This window comes from Siphateles boraxobius, unplaced genomic scaffold (assembly GCF_051911475.1).
Source record: "Siphateles boraxobius isolate OS27281-9 unplaced genomic scaffold, OSU_SipBor_1 31, whole genome shotgun sequence".
In the NCBI taxonomy this organism is placed as follows: Eukaryota; Metazoa; Chordata; class Actinopteri; order Cypriniformes; family Leuciscidae; genus Siphateles; species Siphateles boraxobius.
The window spans coordinates 10,678,143-10,696,313 of NW_027508931.1; the positions used below are offsets into that span (position 1 = coordinate 10,678,143).

The 18,171-nt window shown below is 41.1% G+C and overlaps 1 protein-coding gene and 2 long non-coding RNA genes across 4 annotated transcripts; 1 reads left to right on the plus strand and 2 right to left on the minus strand.

Moving 5' to 3' along the window:
• Window positions 1–1,528: 1,528 nt before the first annotated feature.
• Window positions 1,529–16,309, minus strand: LOC143696882 (uncharacterized). Its single transcript, XR_013186077.1, has 3 exons — window positions 16,286–16,309; window positions 16,052–16,114; window positions 1,529–1,697 (listed from the first exon to the last, which is right to left on the minus strand). It is a non-coding gene; the product is annotated as an uncharacterized LOC143696882 (long non-coding RNA).
• On the minus strand, window positions 3,705–6,983 carry LOC143697053 (uncharacterized). Of its 2 annotated transcripts, XR_013186158.1 has the most exons (3): window positions 6,729–6,983; window positions 4,633–5,238; window positions 3,705–4,598 (listed from the first exon to the last, which is right to left on the minus strand). It is a non-coding gene; the product is annotated as an uncharacterized LOC143697053 (long non-coding RNA). The 2 variants fall into 2 exon arrangements; XR_013186157.1 differs by lacking the exon at window positions 6,729–6,983 and having other exon boundaries at window positions 4,633–5,618.
• On the plus strand, window positions 8,102–15,382 carry LOC143697054 (uncharacterized). The gene is made up of 2 exons (XM_077193996.1): window positions 8,102–8,262; window positions 8,682–15,382. The coding sequence occupies exon 2, from the start codon at window positions 8,895–8,897 to the stop codon at window positions 14,625–14,627; it is 5,733 nt and encodes a 1,910-aa protein (XP_077050111.1). The 5' UTR covers window positions 8,102–8,262; window positions 8,682–8,894; the 3' UTR covers window positions 14,628–15,382.
• Window positions 16,310–18,171: the final 1,862 nt, after the last annotated feature.

Here is an 18,171-nt window from a genome sequence, read left to right on the forward strand (position 1 = left end):
TGGTTATATGTTCATATACCAATAACCCCGACAGTGTCTGGGTTCATTGGTGTAGTATGTTGGGTTATTTCTAACTGATGTGTACTATTTTAGACCTGACGGTGTCTGGTCTATTTATACATAATTATGCGGTTATGGCTTGTTCTGTATGCTCAGGGGCCTGAGTTGCAGTGGCAGCCAGTTACTCAGTGCGGCGTTTTTGGCGGGCTCTGACGTGTATGACGCAGAGTGATCTCATTGGTTGCACGTCAGAGGCGCCCGCGCCATTGGATGTGCAGTTGCCGCAACGCAGCCTATGAGCGAGCCAGACGCTCATGTTCTAGCTGTGCAGCTGCAAATGCGCTTTACATAAAGGCTTCAGTAAATCGAGGAAAAGGAGTTTCCCCCACTGCGTATAGCTACGCAATACTCGTTCCCTAACTCAGGGAACTGAGGTTACGTGAGTAACCGAGTAGTTTTACTTTAACTGCTCAGGACGGGTATGACCCATTTCCGTAAAACTTCAGTATCTTATCTCAAAGAAAATAACGGTGACGTTTCCACGCAACGAGCGCGTTGTTTCATAGCAGTGCCCGCGTAATGATATGGCAGCTTTATCTGGCTTGCTTTCTTGATAGAGAGCTGTCATCTGCTCACGTGAAAACCAATGGCTGTCCTGAGGAGAGCTCAAACATGGACTGCTCAAAAATCTGTAGATGAGAGCTATATGGGACCGAGCGCGAGCGAAATCCAGTGAAAGATGGTAAGAGTGCAGCGAGTAGGCTATGTGAGAGCTGTGAGGACGCGAAATGACGCCGCACAACGCCTCAATTCGCGCATGTAGTCATTCAATGTTTATATGTTTTAAAGCACCGAATCGATATAGAATCGCAAATTATTCGATTCTTAGCATTTTAAATCGAATATTGACCGAAATAAACGATTCACGATTCGAAATACATGTTTCAAGATCGATGCATATGCATCGTCAGGATTTGTAATCGATGCATCGAGAAAACGAATGAATCGTTACACCCCTAATAATTACACTTATAATATTATATAGCCTATTTTAGTGCTGTCAATCGTGATTCATCACATCTAACATAGTGTTTGTGTTTATATAACACGCGTGTGTATATATTATTATATTTATATAATCCCAGAAAAATATTCCCATATTGGCCTATATTGTAAGATGTGCTATCGTTAGTAAACGCATCATTAAAAAATGGGGAACTGAACAAAAAATAAACACAGTACAATATGGATTTTTGTTGCAGATTTTGCCATTTTTATTTTGCTTTTTTTTTTTTTTTTACATTTTGTTCCGGGGCTTTTGTTTTATCAGCTGGGCCCCGGACCAACCGAACCAAGCATTGCAGAAACCAAAGGTTTCACCAAAAAAGACACTTCTTCATTTCAGTTCACTTTTCATTTGTAGCATTATTCATGAGTCGGCAATTTTAAAGAGGTTTCTCGGTTCACTTTTAGCATTACATGCATTGGTATGATTTTTTTTCTGGTTGGTTCTTCGTTTTGTATAGACTTGTAGACTTGAGGCTTCACGTATGTCAGGCTTCGCAGCATTACGGCGCTGGCCTCTGCGCATCTGGACACAAACACAAAACAGAGAGTTTCCCCTCTGAATGATGCTGGGCCAGATGACCCCGCCCGTGGGAGCGAGGATTTACATGAGATCCGCCTCCTTCATGATGCTACAACAAACAATAAAACCATTCAGATACAGGAACTGCAGATCGAGTCAAATACCAACATGTTGTAGCCTACAATATATAACAATATAATATATAACAATATTGCATTTGAAAGAAGTCATTGAAATGTAGGCTACTATTTCGAGGTTTATTTGTTTAGTTCACTAATGTCTTTTACAGTATATAGCTAATAAAAAAAAAGTTTGAAAAATGTAGTATACTCACACATTAGTGCGATGAGATCACTCAAGGTTTCATGGCGTCTCCCACAGAGGAAACACCATAGACCTGTTAAAGAGGATTCAGATTCCAGGTTACACAGCGACAAACCACCAAAATAAAATTTGCATTACAAAATCCTTTTATTGTGATGATAGAAAACACTTTAGGAAAACTTTTAGGGAATACATTATTCTAAATAATAATCATATGTAATAGTAATTGTGAGAAATTATCTCTTACCCTGTTGATCCATCAGCAAGAGGCTCTCATAAAGGACAGATCAATGTGTGTCGCTGTAATTTATACTGGTACACTGTTCCCGCCCTCAACTGATCTGAGAACTGCTGTTGCTCTGGTTTTAATAGGTTTCGCTTTCTCTGTAAGTTTCTATTCTTCTGTCTGCCCATCCCTCTGTTTTTTTGTTATTCTTGGTGAATGACAGTAATTTTGTTAATACTTCATTAGTTAATATAACATCCACTAAAATGAACTCCTGTTTGCTGAGATAACACAATTGTCTGTTACGTCCCAGGTCCTATTTATTTATTTTTTTATTGGGAATCTTTGTGTTATATTTTTCCTGCTGGCTAACAGCCGGGAAATGTTGTTTTCCTGCCCGTTTCCTGTGCTTCTCCCTATCCTCTCATAGGATTGATTGGTGCCAGCTGTTCTCATGATTGTCAAGTAACAATAACAATATATAGTGCCTGTATTTAAGCAGAAGGAACTGGTTGTGTAAAGAAAGCCACTGAGCAATATTGTTTTAAGAAAATCTGTTGCTCCTGCTGTGGTGACAGCTAGCCAAAGTTGATGTGTTGTAGTTTTATTGTAATTGATTGCAGAAACAGGGAGGTCGGTGCTATTTACCCTTTTCTCGGGTTAGTAAGGAAGTCAGGGAAGAGTTTTGTTGTTTACTTGATAGGTTATTTCGACTTTCTTACTCCCAGTTTACTTTATCTTTGTTATTTTGGCCCTATCCCCTCCTTAAGCTTCTTTGTACTTGTTTCTTTTGAAATCATTGTTACTATTATCAACATTTTTATCATCTGCAAAGACCTTGTAAATAAACCCTTGAAGTATTTAATTTGTGTGATGAGTGGTGGGGGAGTCATCTGTTCTTGCTCTTTTTGGTATATTTTTTATATGCTACCGCCCAATCATGCCAAGGGGATGTAACACTGACCAATTACTTTGCATCCCTTTGGATCAGAACACTTTTGTTTTATTATAAATATTGTTTGAGAATATTAAAGAGTGTGGCTGGTAGAAATCTGGCTTGGGAAATGTTTTCAACAGCTCTCAAACATTAAAACGGCATTTGACAGTATTCGTAATTTCAGTAATAGCCTACTTTACAATAAGGTTCCATTTAGCATGAACTAATAAAGAACGAAGAATACTTACACCATTCATTAATCTTAATTGGTCATTTCACTTTAAGAAGGGCCATGCACAGAAGATACTGAATTTTTTTGCAAAGATGAGTGGGAAAATATTCCCAAGATGTTCCAAGCTGATAAACTCATATCCAAAACAGACTGGGTGTTGTAATAAAATCAAAGTTCACACTTATGCAGTAGTTATTAATCTTATTTTTTCTGAAATGTGTCACTTTGCTTTTCAGTGTTATTGCATAGGTTGTCATTTTTACAATAAAGGCACAAAAGTTTCATATTTTACATCACAAAAACATTTAATAAATTAACTAGATTACTGTAAACTAAAACCGAAAAATTAAAGGTACTATACAAATATAAAAATAAAAGCTACACACACACAGACAAATATTTTTTACATTTTATTAAGAGGGAGTTACCTGTAGCACATTAAAAATGAGAACAAAGACAATAAAATTGTATAAGCACAAATAACTAACGTCCCATATTGCTACAAACCAAGTTGGCTATACTCAATGAAAGCTGCTGATGCCAAAGAGGCATTAGCACATTCACTTCTGGCTAGATCTAAAAGTCCACCGGATTACTACCAGGCCAATCTGTATAATCAGAGGGCATGTGAACCCTACACTCATAAAAATAAAGGTTACAAAAAGGGGGTTTCGCAGTCATGCCACAGAGGAACCATTTTGGGCTCTCCAAAGAACCTTGAACAGTTGTTAAAATAAAAAAAAATTCTTAGTAGGAAGAACATTTGGTCCCACTTTGTATTAAGTGGCTTTAAGTATGTACTTACAATTGAAATTAATAATTTGATTCAATGGACTTATTGTGTACATACATGTTTTTACATTGTTCTTATATTTTGAAAATAGCTGCATGTAATTACAGCTGTAATTAATTTATGTAATTAGATTTGTAATTACACAGTTGACCCTTCCCACACCTTAATCCACCCTTAAACCGACCCATACCACCACACCTGACCCTAACCTTACCCGTATCACACCTCAACAGCAGCACAAGTGTTTTACAATACAACCTGAACACAATAAGTACATTGTACTTATTTTTCGATGTAAGTACATAGTACTTAAAGCCACTTAATATAAAGAGGGACCGAACATTTTAATAATCTAAAGAACCTTTTTCCACAAAGAACCTTTTGTGCAATAGAAAGTTGGAAAGTTTTGTCCCATGGAATAATGAACCTTTGTTTTTAAGAGTGTATCCTGGTGGACATGTAACATGTCCTGAAAGGGACATTACTTTAAAAGTAATTCTTTTTTACATAACATGTACATATAACATATAACATATAACATTACAAGTACATATGCCCCTCCAGTTTGTATTTTAAACAAATGCTTGACTTCTGCAACTACAGAAAGAGTACATGCAGAAACAATCAGTCCAGCTTAAAAGTTTTTGGAGTCATGTGTGTTGCTACATGGCACAATGTCAATGGAAGAAGTTTGTAATCACAGAAATAACTGGCTCACATTTTTCAACCTCTGTACCAGCAGCTCTTTAACCATCAGGTCATCACCTCTCCATTATTATTCATTCTTCTCTCTAGCGTTTCCTCAGTGTTGCACAAACAGACACAAACACAGAGGTTTTCTGAAGAAAAACAATTGTCCTGCCACCGAGCAGCAGGATTGTTGCGAGGTATTCGTAGGCTACGTGCCAGGTTTGCCACGAAGATGTCACAACAGAAGATGTGTGTTTGTTAGGATATTAGCAAATACAGCAAATATATGCAGGCTTATATCAGCAAAGACACTTCTTTGTGGATCCAGCCAACTGAGTCAAAGGCTGCAAGCAATCTATCCTTGGCAACAGACGCTTACTCCAGGATGTACATCAACCTCTCCATCATCATCGCTGTCATCCTCTTCACCACCCGCCTCGGGTAAGATCTGTTAATGTAGGACAGGCATTGTCACTTAGATAAATGTATAACAGTATAATTTTATCGTACAAAATTTTAATGAGTAATTAAAATATAATGAGAAAGCATCTGCTATAATATTATTGTAGATACATATACATTCTATATTTTTATTGAAATATTAATCTTCTGTTTGTGCATCACCTTTAACTCACATTTCAGGCTATTGTTATGTGTGCACCTGTGTTTATCTAAGAGGAAGTGCCTCCTATATCTCAGGTTTCAGGTGGAGTGCTCTAGAACATAACATTCATTTATGTACATAGTCTATGCGTTTGTTGAAGTCATCAATTTGCATTATTTCAACTTGTTTTTTAAAGTATACTTATATTTTTATTATACTTACATTTATTCTAATTATATTTTACTTATAAAAATACTTATTTCACTGTGCATATATACAGTAGTCAACATTTGAAGCTGATCAAAACCTTTCATCAAAGTTATACATGAATTTTGAACAATATCCATTCTTGTCTTAGGACAACTTTGATTCACTTTTTTGATCTACCTCAAATGTTGACTACTGACTGTGTGTGTGTGTGCGTGCATGCGTGTGTGTGTGTGTGTGTGTGTGTGTGTGTGTGTGTAATGGAGGATTTGGTGGTGTGAGAAGTTTTGGGAAAAGTTTTACAGTTGGGGTGCACTTGTCAAATTGGGGAAACATTTGGTTAATTTTGAGCTCATAATGGTTTCTGATGGTTACATATGTCCCTCTCTCTCAGATGCAGGAAGAAACTATGTGTACATAAATTAATATTCTGTTCTAAGCACTCCACCTTAAACCTAAGATAAGGGGGAATTCCTCTTAGATGAACACATTCCCTACATATGTACACAAAACAATAGCCTGAACTGTGAATGCACAAACAGAAGATTGATTTTTAACTAAGAATATATACTTATATATGTATATCTACCACAATATTATAGCAGATGTTCTCTCATTATATTTTAATTACTCATTAAAATAGAATTTTAAGTCCCGATATTTAGTTCCATTTGCCATTCATACCTACAAGACCTGTTTCGTGTACATTTTTAAAATAGCCTACTTTATCTGCAGTGACACTTTACTTCATTTCATTGCTGAAAATTGTGAATTTGAGATCACAAATAAATGATTTAGATATAGTGATGTTATTTACTGTAAAAATTAAAAGAATACATTTTTTTAAACACGAAAACCTAAAAGTAAACTAGGTCTGATGCCATTTTTGAAAAAGTTACTGTAATGATGTTAACATTGCTTTAAAAATCTAATTTCTACCACTTACAATGTTAAACAGCGCATATCATTTCATAAAGCATGTATTTGGTTGTTTTCACATAATTAAACATGGACCCGACCCATATCATTAAAACTTGCATACTTACCGATGAATGTTGATTTGCAATAATAACAACATTGTTAAGCTTCTAAGTTTATTGAAAGAAATCTTTAAAAAAAAAGCTTACCATGCTGATGTTTGGAGCATTGCAGCCTTATAAGGAGAAGTGGATCTTCGTCCATTATTTATACTCTCCCTACAGAAACTGTTCACACCTCTTTAAAGAACTCACAAGCATATGGTGACCTGCCGCCGCCAATTAGATGTTAGAATAGATGTTTTCACAGAAAAGAAAGTGCAAGTAAATATTTGGTTTAGAGGGACTGCAGAGTTTCTGAATCCAGAGAACAATTCAGATACAATTCAGTATTAACTGTATGGTCACGCTTTATATTTTAGGTATCCTGCACTCTTTGTGTGTGTGTGTGTGTGTGTGTGTGTGTGTGTGTGTGTGTGTGTGTGTGTGTGTGTGTGTGTGTGTGTGTGTTCTTTGTGTAGATTATTATAAGTAAAGTTGCCCGTTTGAATCTTCATCTTCTGTGTCTACGCCTTAGTCGTCCTATCTGCACGCACCTGCTATAGTTGTATTTGAAAACACCTGCTTGTGGAGGGTTATGGCAGTTCTATTTCTGGAAAGCTGTTGATTGCATTGTGGTCAATTTTTATTTCTTATTCCGCACCTGATTTAAATTTACCTGGGGCGTCTCCAATCGACACCCAAGTGTCTAGTCAACACTTAATAATCTTTATACTCTGCGTCTACAGTCGATAACTGTCTTCGAGTCGGATGACGTCTTGTCCCTTTTCCTATAACACAAAGTATCTAGTAAGCTTCACTCACTAACTTGCTGCGCTGGATTAACAGACTCCAGACAATGCCTTTTAATTGCGGCCGGAGGATCTCCGACCTATTTCAGAGGGAATCCCACCAGCAAAAATAATACAACAGTTTTTTTTATAGAATAGGAGCATGGCAAAGGTAACATGATTCATTACATAATTGTTCTATGTGATTGGTTCTTATTCAGCAAACCCTTCTGTTACTAGGTAGAATCTTTGTCTAAGTCATGAGTTTATATCTTTAAACATCTGTCTAGTCACTTCCCCTTTTGTTATATCCGGACATGATACACTAACACACACCCTGACTGAGTTTTATTCCCCAAAAGGGTTTGGAAACATTTAGGATTCAAAAGCATATGAATGTTATTCCTGTAAGAGAAAAAAATTTAGTTATGATTAATAAAAAAAATATGATTAAATAAAAATCCATCACAGCATTAATACTTTATATGATGCACTGTTTATATTGATGTACTGTTTCACTATTGATTTCATTTTTGAATGTTCTTTAATTGCAATATCTAAAAATAAAAATGCTATGGTTGGTTACTACAAATTCATCAAACATTGGCAAAAAAACAACAGTACTGTACAAAAGGCCCGGACGTCCTTAAATGTCCTGGACGTTTTAGACCAATCACAGCGTGCAAGGTTGCTATAGTGACATTCGTGCTGAGGCGAACTGTGAGGGAGAGAAAAGATGCATCGCAAATGTTAATCGATAGTGCTCGACAGTTTGAATATAGTAAATTTGTAGTGTTCGACGGTCATTCAGCTGGTATACATGTACATTGAGTCGCTGTGTGCGTTCATACCAAGTAAGTTCATATTTCTATGTTTGTTCCGTTGATATTCAGTAACTGGTAATCTATGTTCATCAGCGCGAGCACCAGCCGATTAGTATGAATATGCTGTATTACTTTCTATTCAGTATCATTTCAGAGTTTCTATACGTTACTAATGTAATGTATTAGATATTATGTTATTATTGGTTGTACGGTTACTTTGGAGATGATTATCATCACGCGGTGATCAGCGTTCTATCATGGTTATATGGCATGTCTAGTGGAACCCATTTACGTGCTATCAGCGCCTTCTTGTGGCGATGTTTAGTATAATTATTCTGTCTAATAATACTTCTTTATGGGATTGTATATGACCTGAATGCTAATAATGTTTATGTTATGTATAATGTTTATGTATCCTAATGTTTATCTCTTTGTTTGATTTGTTATAGAACCACACACATACATACCCATATGTAAATCTACCAGCTCTTCAGTAAAGAATTGAAACCTGACCCTGCCTAGTGTGTCTGTTCAACTAAGCGTCAGCTCATACAGTTCTGACCGACTGCCTGCTGTGTTTCACATCCATTAAGATTAGTCTACAATTGAACCTCTCCATTTCAAATGGTCCTTCGAGCCGGAGTGTGAATCACAGCAGAGAGATGACATCCCACTTCGAGCTAGACACTCCTGTTGTTCGACCTAGACGACAGATAAGGCTACCTGCACATCTAGCAGATTATCAAGTTACTGATTCAGCGAATAAGAAGAGAGCTTTACCTCTGTTTCCACCTACGGCTGAGAGCGTGTCACGATCATCTTCTCCAGAGAGCCAGTCACCGTATGCAGATAATCTACTACTATGTGATGAATGGCCAGAACCAACAGAAGATGTGACACCAGACTATAATGAGCTCTGCCTCCAAGACCAGCAGCTATTCGATATTAAATCTATGTGGACTGAGATGAAAAGAGATAGCAACGAGCTTCGCAGTCACATTCTACCTGAGATACTGTCCACGCTGCGAGGGCTCCAAGTGGAGAATGCTACGTTAAAGCAGGAGATTCAGCAGATAGCCACAGGAGGAGGGACTCCTGGTCGACCATTAACGCCAGTTCCAGCCCCTCGCACCCATGTGCCACCATCCGTCTATAGACAGAGAGGTTCTACAGAGTATGCTGGAGAGGTTTCTCTAGATCGCTCTGCCCAGTGTGAGCAGCTGACAAAGCAGATGGGAGACTTCTCGTTTTCACCCAGGCCAGAGCACCCGTATGCTGGAAGGAGTCGCCCTGTCCTCTCTCAGAGGTCCTACGCTTACCCAGCACAGCCTGTAACAGCTGTTCGGCATGACGTCGAGCCGCCTAGTGCCAGAAGCAGCCGTCATCAAAGTGATAGAGACTTCTGCCAGACTCCATGTCCAGAGCTGATGCCTAGAGCAGAAATGCAGCATGTTTATGAGCAGGTATACAGAGGCCCTAAGCCTACCATCCCCCGTCTGACAGCAGCAGATCCCAGACAGTTTTCGAGATTACGGATGGCGCTAGAGAACCTTCTGCCAAAGAATGCGAGTGAACGCTTTAAGTATCAGATCTTGACTGATCATTTAGAGCTGGAAGAGGCCCTACTAGTAGCAGATTCCTACTGTAACTCTGTGAGACCCTATACAGACACTATGCAAGCTCTTGTGAAGATGTATGGTCAACCCCACAAGCTTGTGCTGCGAAATATCGCTGAAGTACTAGAAGGTCCCAATCTCAAGCCAGGTGATGTTAAAGCATTCAAGTTCTTCGCCCTCCGTGTACGCTCATTAGTGAGTATGTTGGAGCAGTTGGTGTCTGAGGGAGCATCTGAGTTAGAATGTGGCTCACACGTGTCCAGACTCCAGGGCAAGCTTCCCCACGAGCTCCAGATCAGCTTTAAGAGATATGTCCACCCATCTAGGATCACAGTCCCCACCCTCATCGACTTTGCAGACTGGTTAGAGTATGAGCTCCAGGTCCAAGACGACACTGCCAAGACAGCTACTTATGCTCCACCCTTAGCTATTAAGAAGCGAGACGGTCGTTACAACCCCAAGCCTCCTGGGAGATCTACAAGTTTCCTGCTGGGTACAGAGAAGCCTGCTGCAGGCAGTGGACACAGAGCGTCCGCTCCAGAGTCCCGGCCTAGCTCTGCTAGGAACCATGAGAGGTTACGTGCCTACTGCCCTTATTGTGATAATGCCAGTCATTTCCTTAATGGATGTCACAACTTCAAAGAGTTAACTAGGGACCAGAAAGAGGCCTGGATTCGTAAAAATAATCGTTGTTGGAGATGCGGCCGCAATCATCACGCTTCCAGATGCACACTGAAAGCCTTGTGTAAGACTTGTAACAGGAAACACCTCCTTATATTGCATGATCTAAACGAGAGAGCCGCGACTGCCAGTACAGCGCCCAATCCCCCAGAGAACTCCTGTCTTGTGAGTACCACGAAAGACATCCTGTTCGTTGACCGTTCTGTCAGTAGCCGTCGAGTTATGTTGAAAGTGAGTAAGGTGATCATCACGAATGGAGATATATCTTTAGAGACATATGCCGTGCTCGACGACGGGTCTGAGAGGACTATCCTCCTTCAAGCAGCCGCACAGCAGCTGAATCTCAGAGGACAGCCAGAAGATCTGATACTGAGAACAGTGAGACAGGATCAGCAGATGCTTCATGGGGCGGCCGTTTCCTTCACAGTATCATCTGTGTCTCATCCCCACAAGAAATACCTCATCCAACATGCCTTTACAGCTGAGAGACTAGGTCTTGCTGAACACACCTACTCGGTGGCTTCCTTAAAGAAGAGGTATCGACACCTAACAGGCCTTCCGTTGCAGCAGATGGATAAAGTGCAGCCGATGTTGCTGATAGGGTCAGATTGCCCACACCTCATTACGCCTGTTGAACCAGTCCGATTAGGCCCACCAGGTGGACCCGCAGCAGTCAAGACCCGCTTGGGATGGACTCTTCAAGGTCCTACGCATGAGATTCGTCGTGGGATTAACACGCACCAGTGCTTCTTTACCTCTGTCATCCCTAACGCAGATCTGTTTGCTCACGTAGAGAGATTATGGCAGATGGATGTGATTCCGTACCGCAGTGACAAGGTGGTGACGAGATCCAAGCTAGACCAAGAAGCTATTAGGCTCTTGCAGGAGAAGACCGTAAGAGTGGAGGTGGAGGGGACGATGCGGTATGCTACGCCACTGCTTCGGAGGCAGAGCATGCCACAGCTGACCATGGCCAAAGCAGCCGTTCTCCCTCAGCTTAGGAGTGTTGAGAGGAGACTGCTTAAGAATCCAGATCAGGCTTCGGCCTATCAGGCTGAGATCACTAGGCTGAAGGAGGCAGGTTACGTAGCCAAGCTGCAACAGAGGGAAGTGGTGAGCTCTACAGAGTCATGGTACATTCCCCATCATATGGTGCAACATAATAACAAGAATCGGGTTGTCTATAACTGCTCCTTCCAATATGAAGGTCACAGCCTTAATGAGTTCCTTCTTCCAGGACCCTCGCTAGGCTCATCCCTGCTAGCAGTTCTGCTCCGCTTCCGAGAGCATCCGGTAGCCATAAGCAGTGATATTCGGGGTATGTTTCACCAGGTGAGGCTGCTCCCTGATGACATGCCCTTACTCAGATTCCTGTGGCGTGACCTGAAGCCAGAACAACCCCCTGACGTGTACCAGTGGCAAGTCCTCCCCTTTGGTACCACATGCAGTCCCTGTTGTGCCACCTATGCCCTGCAGAGGCACGTCATAGATCACAGCCAGTCTGGAGACCCAGTCAGAGAGGTAATCGAGAGATCATTCTATGTTGATAATTGTCTACATAGTCTTCGCTCCCCCAGAGAGGCCAGAGACCTAGTTGATCAATTATGTTCTCTCTTAACCACCGGAGGGTTCGAGCTTCGACAATGGGCCAGCAATTGCCCGTCAGTGATTACTCACCTCCCTTCTGAGTCTAGATCCAATACCTGCGATCTTTGGCTTAGTCAAGGCCAACAAGACGTCCATGAGTCTACGCTCGGATTACACTGGAATTGTCAGTCTGACACCCTACGTTACAAACACAGAGGTAGCCGCTGCTCTACTGTGACAATGCGCAGTATCTACCACGTGCTGGCCAGCCAATATGACCCTCTTGGTTATATTATCCCTTACACCACCAGGGCGAAAATATTGGTACAGCGATTATGGGATAAGAAGCGCGACTGGGATGATCCGCAGTTACCTGAGGAACTCCTTGCTTCATGGTTCGAGTGGGAGAAAGAGTTGAGTGGACTAGAGAAGATATCCTTACCCCGATGCTATGTCAGCTCACAGATGGATCACCCGTCCTGCAGATACGACATCCACGTCTTCTGTGATGCATCTGAGCAGGCATATGGTTCCGTGGCCTATTTGCGGACAGAAGACAAAGAAGGTCAAGTAGAAGTCATCTTTATCGCCGCCAGATCCCGTGTTGCGCCCCGCAAGCAGCAATCTATACCCCGCTTAGAGCTGTGTGCCGCTCTTACTGGAGCACAACTCTCCCAACTCCTGACAGCAGAGCTTAAAATTTCCATTCACTCCACCACGCTCTGGTCAGACTCCACCACCGTGCTCACATGGCTTACTTCCAGCTCATGTCGCTACAAGGTGTTCGTAGGAACACGGGTGGCGGAGATCCAAGAGATAACAGCTTCAGCCATCTGGCGCTATGTCAGATCCGCAGATAATCCAGCGGATGACATCACTCGAGGCAAGCCTCTACGTGACCTTACTACAGGGAGCCGGTGGAGCCAAGGACCGGCCTTCCTCAAGCTGCCACCGGATAGTTGGCCTGGGCAGCCCCCTCTGTCGTTTGAAGAGCCAAGCAGTGAGTTAAGACAGTCAGCCTTCTCTGGGTTAGTGACCACAACTGCACACTCACTTCAGTCACCTCACTATAACACACTGTCAGAGTTCCTGAATGCCTATGGGCAGGAGCTTCACGGGGCGGCCTACTCCTCCAGCGCTGATCTCCAAAGGGACGTTCAACAAGCAGTCCTTCGCCAAGCTCAGTCAGAGTGCTTTCCCGATGAGTTGAAACTTCTGAAGTCCGACAAACCAGTGTCAGCCTCAAGCAGATTGGTTTCACTCTCCCCTGAGCTTGACGCTGCTGCTGGATTGATTCGTGTAGGAGGCCGTCTCCGACACTGTGAAGTACTAGAAGCGGATGTTGCTCATCCAGTGGTCCTCGACCCTCGACATCCTACTACAGAGCTAATTATCAAGGATTATGATGAGAGACTGCGTCACCCCGGAACAGAGAGACTGTTCACAGAGATCAGAAGGACATACTGGATTCTGAGAGGTCGAGAAGCTGTCCGCCGACACCAGCGCCAGTGTACAGAGTGTAGAAAATGGAAAGGTCGTCCAGAAATTCCCCTCATGGCCGACCTACCCCTGACCAGACAGAGATATTTTCGCCCAGCCTTCTACTCGACTGGCATGGACTGTTTCGGCCCTTTCATAATTAAGATCGGCCGACGTAACGAGAAGAGGTGGGGCATAATCTTCAAGTGTATGACCACCAGGGCAGTCCATCTCGATCTTCTCATCAGTATGGACTCTGATTCGTTCTTGATGTCTCTACGGCGATTCATTGCACGCCGAGGGAAGCCGTACGAGTTATTGAGCGACCAAGGCACCAACTTTAAGGGAGGAGAGCGGGAATTAGATGACTCTTTCGCCACCCTCCAAGATGAGCTACAGAGTCACCTCGCCAGCCAGCAGATAAAGTTTGTTTACAACCCGCCAGGCGCCCCTCACTTCGGCGGTTGCTGGGAGAGAGAGATCCGCTCGATCAAAACAGCCCTCAGAGTGACCATCGGGGCTCAAACTGTCACGGAGGAAGTCCTAAGAACAGTTCTGATCGAGATCGAAGGTATTCTCAACTCAAAGCCCCTTGGGTATACCTCCTCGGATGTGGCTGACCCTGATCCAATAACCCCATACTGCTTCATAATGGGCCGTCGAGACACATCCTTACCTCAGGTAGTCTACCAAGAGTCCGAGATTCTGAGTCGCAGACGTTGGCGCCACAGCCAACTGCTGGCTGACCACTTTTGGAGACATTACCTCAAGTACTACTTACCAGGTCTCCAAGCTCGCCAGAAGTGGAGGACCGAGAAGAAATCATTGGAAAGTGGAGACGTGGTCATGATTGTCGATCCCCAACTTCCTCGTGCTCTCTGGCCAGTAGGCAGGATCACCCAGGTGTTTCCAGGTTCCGATGGGCGTGTCCGGACAGCCAGTGTAGATGTCAAGGGTAAGACTTACACGCGGATCGCGGCTCGCCTCATCCAGCTTCCAGCTCTACCTGAGGACGACCAGGACAAAATTTAGACCCTTTGAGATGATCGAATTCAGTTCTTGAATTCGGGGCGGCTGTACAAAAGGCCCGGACGTCCTTAAATGTCCTGGACGTTTTAGACCAATCACAGCGTGCAAGGTTGCTATAGTGACATTCGTGCTGAGGCGAACTGTGAGGGAGAGAAAAGATGCATCGCAAATGTTAATCGATAGTGCTCGACAGTTTGAATATAGTAAATTTGTAGTGTTCGACGGTCATTCAGCTGGTATACATGTACATTGAGTCGCTGTGTGCGTTCATACCAAGTAAGTTCATATTTCTATGTTTGTTCCGTTGATATTCAGTAACTGGTAATCTATGTTCATCAGCGCGAGCACCAGCCGATTAGTATGAATATGCTGTATTACTTTCTATTCAGTATCATTTCAGAGTTTCTATACGTTACTAATGTAATGTATTAGATATTATGTTATTATTGGTTGTACGGTTACTTTGGAGATGATTATCATCACGCGGTGATCAGCGTTCTATCATGGTTATATGGCATGTCTAGTGGAACGCATTTACGTGCTATCAGCGCCTTCTTGTGGCGATGTTTAGTATAATTATTCTGTCTAATAATACTTCTTTATGGGATTGTATATGACCTGAATGCTAATAATGTTTATGTTATGTATAATGTTTATGTATCCTAATGTTTATCTCTTTGTTTGATTTGTTATAGAACCACACACATACATACCCATATGTAAATCTACCAGCTCTTCAGTAAAGAATTGAAACCTGACCCTGCCTAGTGTGTCTGTTCAACTAAGCGTCAGCTCATACAGTTCTGACCGACTGCCTGCTGTGTTTCACATCCATTAAGATTAGTCTACAATTGAACCTCTCCATTTCAGTACAATATGAAGTTGTTGCGAATTTTGCTATTTTTATTTCATCTTTATTTATTGTTACATTTTATTCCGGGACTATTTGTTTTATGAGCTGGGTCCCGGACCAGCTGAACCAAGCAATGCAGAAAGTTTCACTTAAGGTTCATTTTTAGCATTACATGCGGTACGACTTTTTGTCTGGTTTCTTTTTCACTTTGTAGACTTGAGGCTTCATCCAAGATGTCAGGCTTCGTAAAATTACGGCGTTTGCCTCTGCGCATCTGGACACCAATGCAAAACAGAGGTAGAAAGTTTCCCCTCTGAATGATGCTGGGCCAGATGATCCTGCCCCTGGCAGCAGGAGATGAGATCCGCCTCCTTCATGATGCTACAACAAACAATACCATTCAGATACAGGAACTGCAGATGTTGTCAAATACAAATTGTATGACAATTATATAACAATAATGCATTTAAATAAGTCATTAGATGTAACATTGCAAGGTGTTGTTTATGTTTAGTTCACTAATGTCTTTTAAAGTATGGGTCAGGGTTAGGGTTGAAATATCCGGTAGACTCACACATTAGTGCGACGAGATCACTCAAGGTTTCATGGCGTCTCCCACAGAGGAAACACCATAGACCTGTTAAAGAGGATTCAGATTCCAGGTTACACAGCGACAAACCACCAAAATAAAATTTGCATTACAAAATCCTTTAATTGTGATGATAGAAAACACTTTAGGAAAACTTTTAGGGAATATGTTATTCTAAATAATAAGTAATAATAATAATTGTGAGAAATTATCTCTTACCCTGCTAATCCGTCAGCAAGAGGCTCTCATGAAATGTCATCAATGTGTCTCTGTAATTTATACTGGTACACTGTTCCCGCCCTCAACTGATCTGAGAACTGCTGTTGCTCTGGTTTTCATAGGTTTCACTTTCTCTGTAAGTTTCTGTTCTTCTGTCTGCCCATCCCTCAGGACGGGTTTCTTATTCTTGGTGAATAACACAGTATTTTAATAGCCTACTCCATTAATGTAACATCCACTAAAATTAACTCTTCTTTGCTGAGATAACACATGTTTCTGACCGGTTCAGAACTTTTATTTTATTATAAATATTGTTTGAGAATATTAAAAAATTGGGGCTGGTATATATCTTGCTCAGGAAATGATTTCAACAGCTCTCTCCCTAACACGATTAAAACAGTATTTACCAGTAATGTCAATACTAAGGTTCCATGTGTTAAGATTACTAGCATTAGCATGAACTAAAATAGAATGAAGAATACTTTTACATAATTTATTAATGTTAATTGATGGCCATTGCAAATTAAACGTTGTATCTGTGAATGTGAATTAACATGAATGCACAACAGAGATTACTAAATACTGTAAATAATCTGTTAGTTCATGGTAATGCATTAAATAATGCTAGCAAATGAGATTATTTTGTAAAGTGTTTCTGTAGTTGCCCTATGCTATTTTAGGATTTCTTTCTCTGTTTGAGATCAGCAGGGTTTCTGTGGTGTCAGGTTTTGTTTACACCTTTGGCTACAGAATTTGCAGGTTACTTTCGAATCTGCTCTGAATTATGAGCAGGAGCGGTTATAAAGATAATGTTAATGATAAAATGTAATTGACATCTGCATGTTTAAAACTCAGATTAGATTAAGGTAAACCAAAAAAAAATTGGAACAATGGAAGTTAATGGGGTCCAAATGTTGTATGAATGCCCTTGGAATTTATTTTTTTGTGTTAGAAAGTAAGTCATACAGGTTTGAAACAACATGGATCTGAATCTACGTGAAAAATCTACATTTTCCCATCACTATCCATTTAAATGTGTTATTGTTTTAAATAAAAATTGTTTCAATGCAGGGCTACACATTTTACATTTCAAAATTCCATACTTTTCCAGATTCAAATTTCCAAACCTCTCTGTAGATTTTCAGACCATATTTAACATAAATGGTTCAGCATTATTTTCAGCTTTATATTTGGTATAGGCTGTAGTACAGTCATCAGTAAATATTTTTTTTATTTTCTATGTTTTTTTTTCATTGATTTTCTTGAAGTGACAACATACAGAGCCCTAAAATAAAATAATAATAATAATAAAATACAGGCTTTTGCATATACACAAGAAACTTTTTCATGCCCTCAAGAAATTATTCACATGCGTACTGGAATTTGTTTGCGTGCTTATGTAATTACAATTTCTAGTATAACTCATTTCCTTTGTGCATCACTGCCATCTTACTATTGAGAAAACGAGAGCATTAATAGAGATCTATTTGCTCAAAATTTGGCTTTCCTTACGTAGGGTAGTACCTCTAATATTAAGGCCAAATGTCCAATTTAATGCATCCTCTGTGGTGGCGGAGAAACCATGACACGAAATGGGCTTATGGCACAATACGGTTGTGTGCATTGTCCTAATTGCCAGGTCCAAGGGTCTATAAAAAAGCCTTTATACTATAAAAAAGGTGTTCAAAACTTCTGCTTTCGTTAGGGCAGTACATCATATTTCAAGGCTTTTGGTCTGCTTTAACGCATACTTTGTGGCGGCCAAGAAACCACACCACAAAATGGGCTGACGGTGTAATAGGTGGTTAGGATATGCTAAGATTAATGGTTTCTCGGTCACACACGAAAGTCTGTATATTTTTTCAAAGGTCCTTTAGACGCTCTGT

Excerpts from the sequence above, each read along its gene's own strand:
- LOC143697054 (XM_077193996.1), top strand. The coding sequence starts at position 8,895 with ATGACATCCCACTTCGAGCTAGACACTCCTGTTGTTCGACCTAGACGA.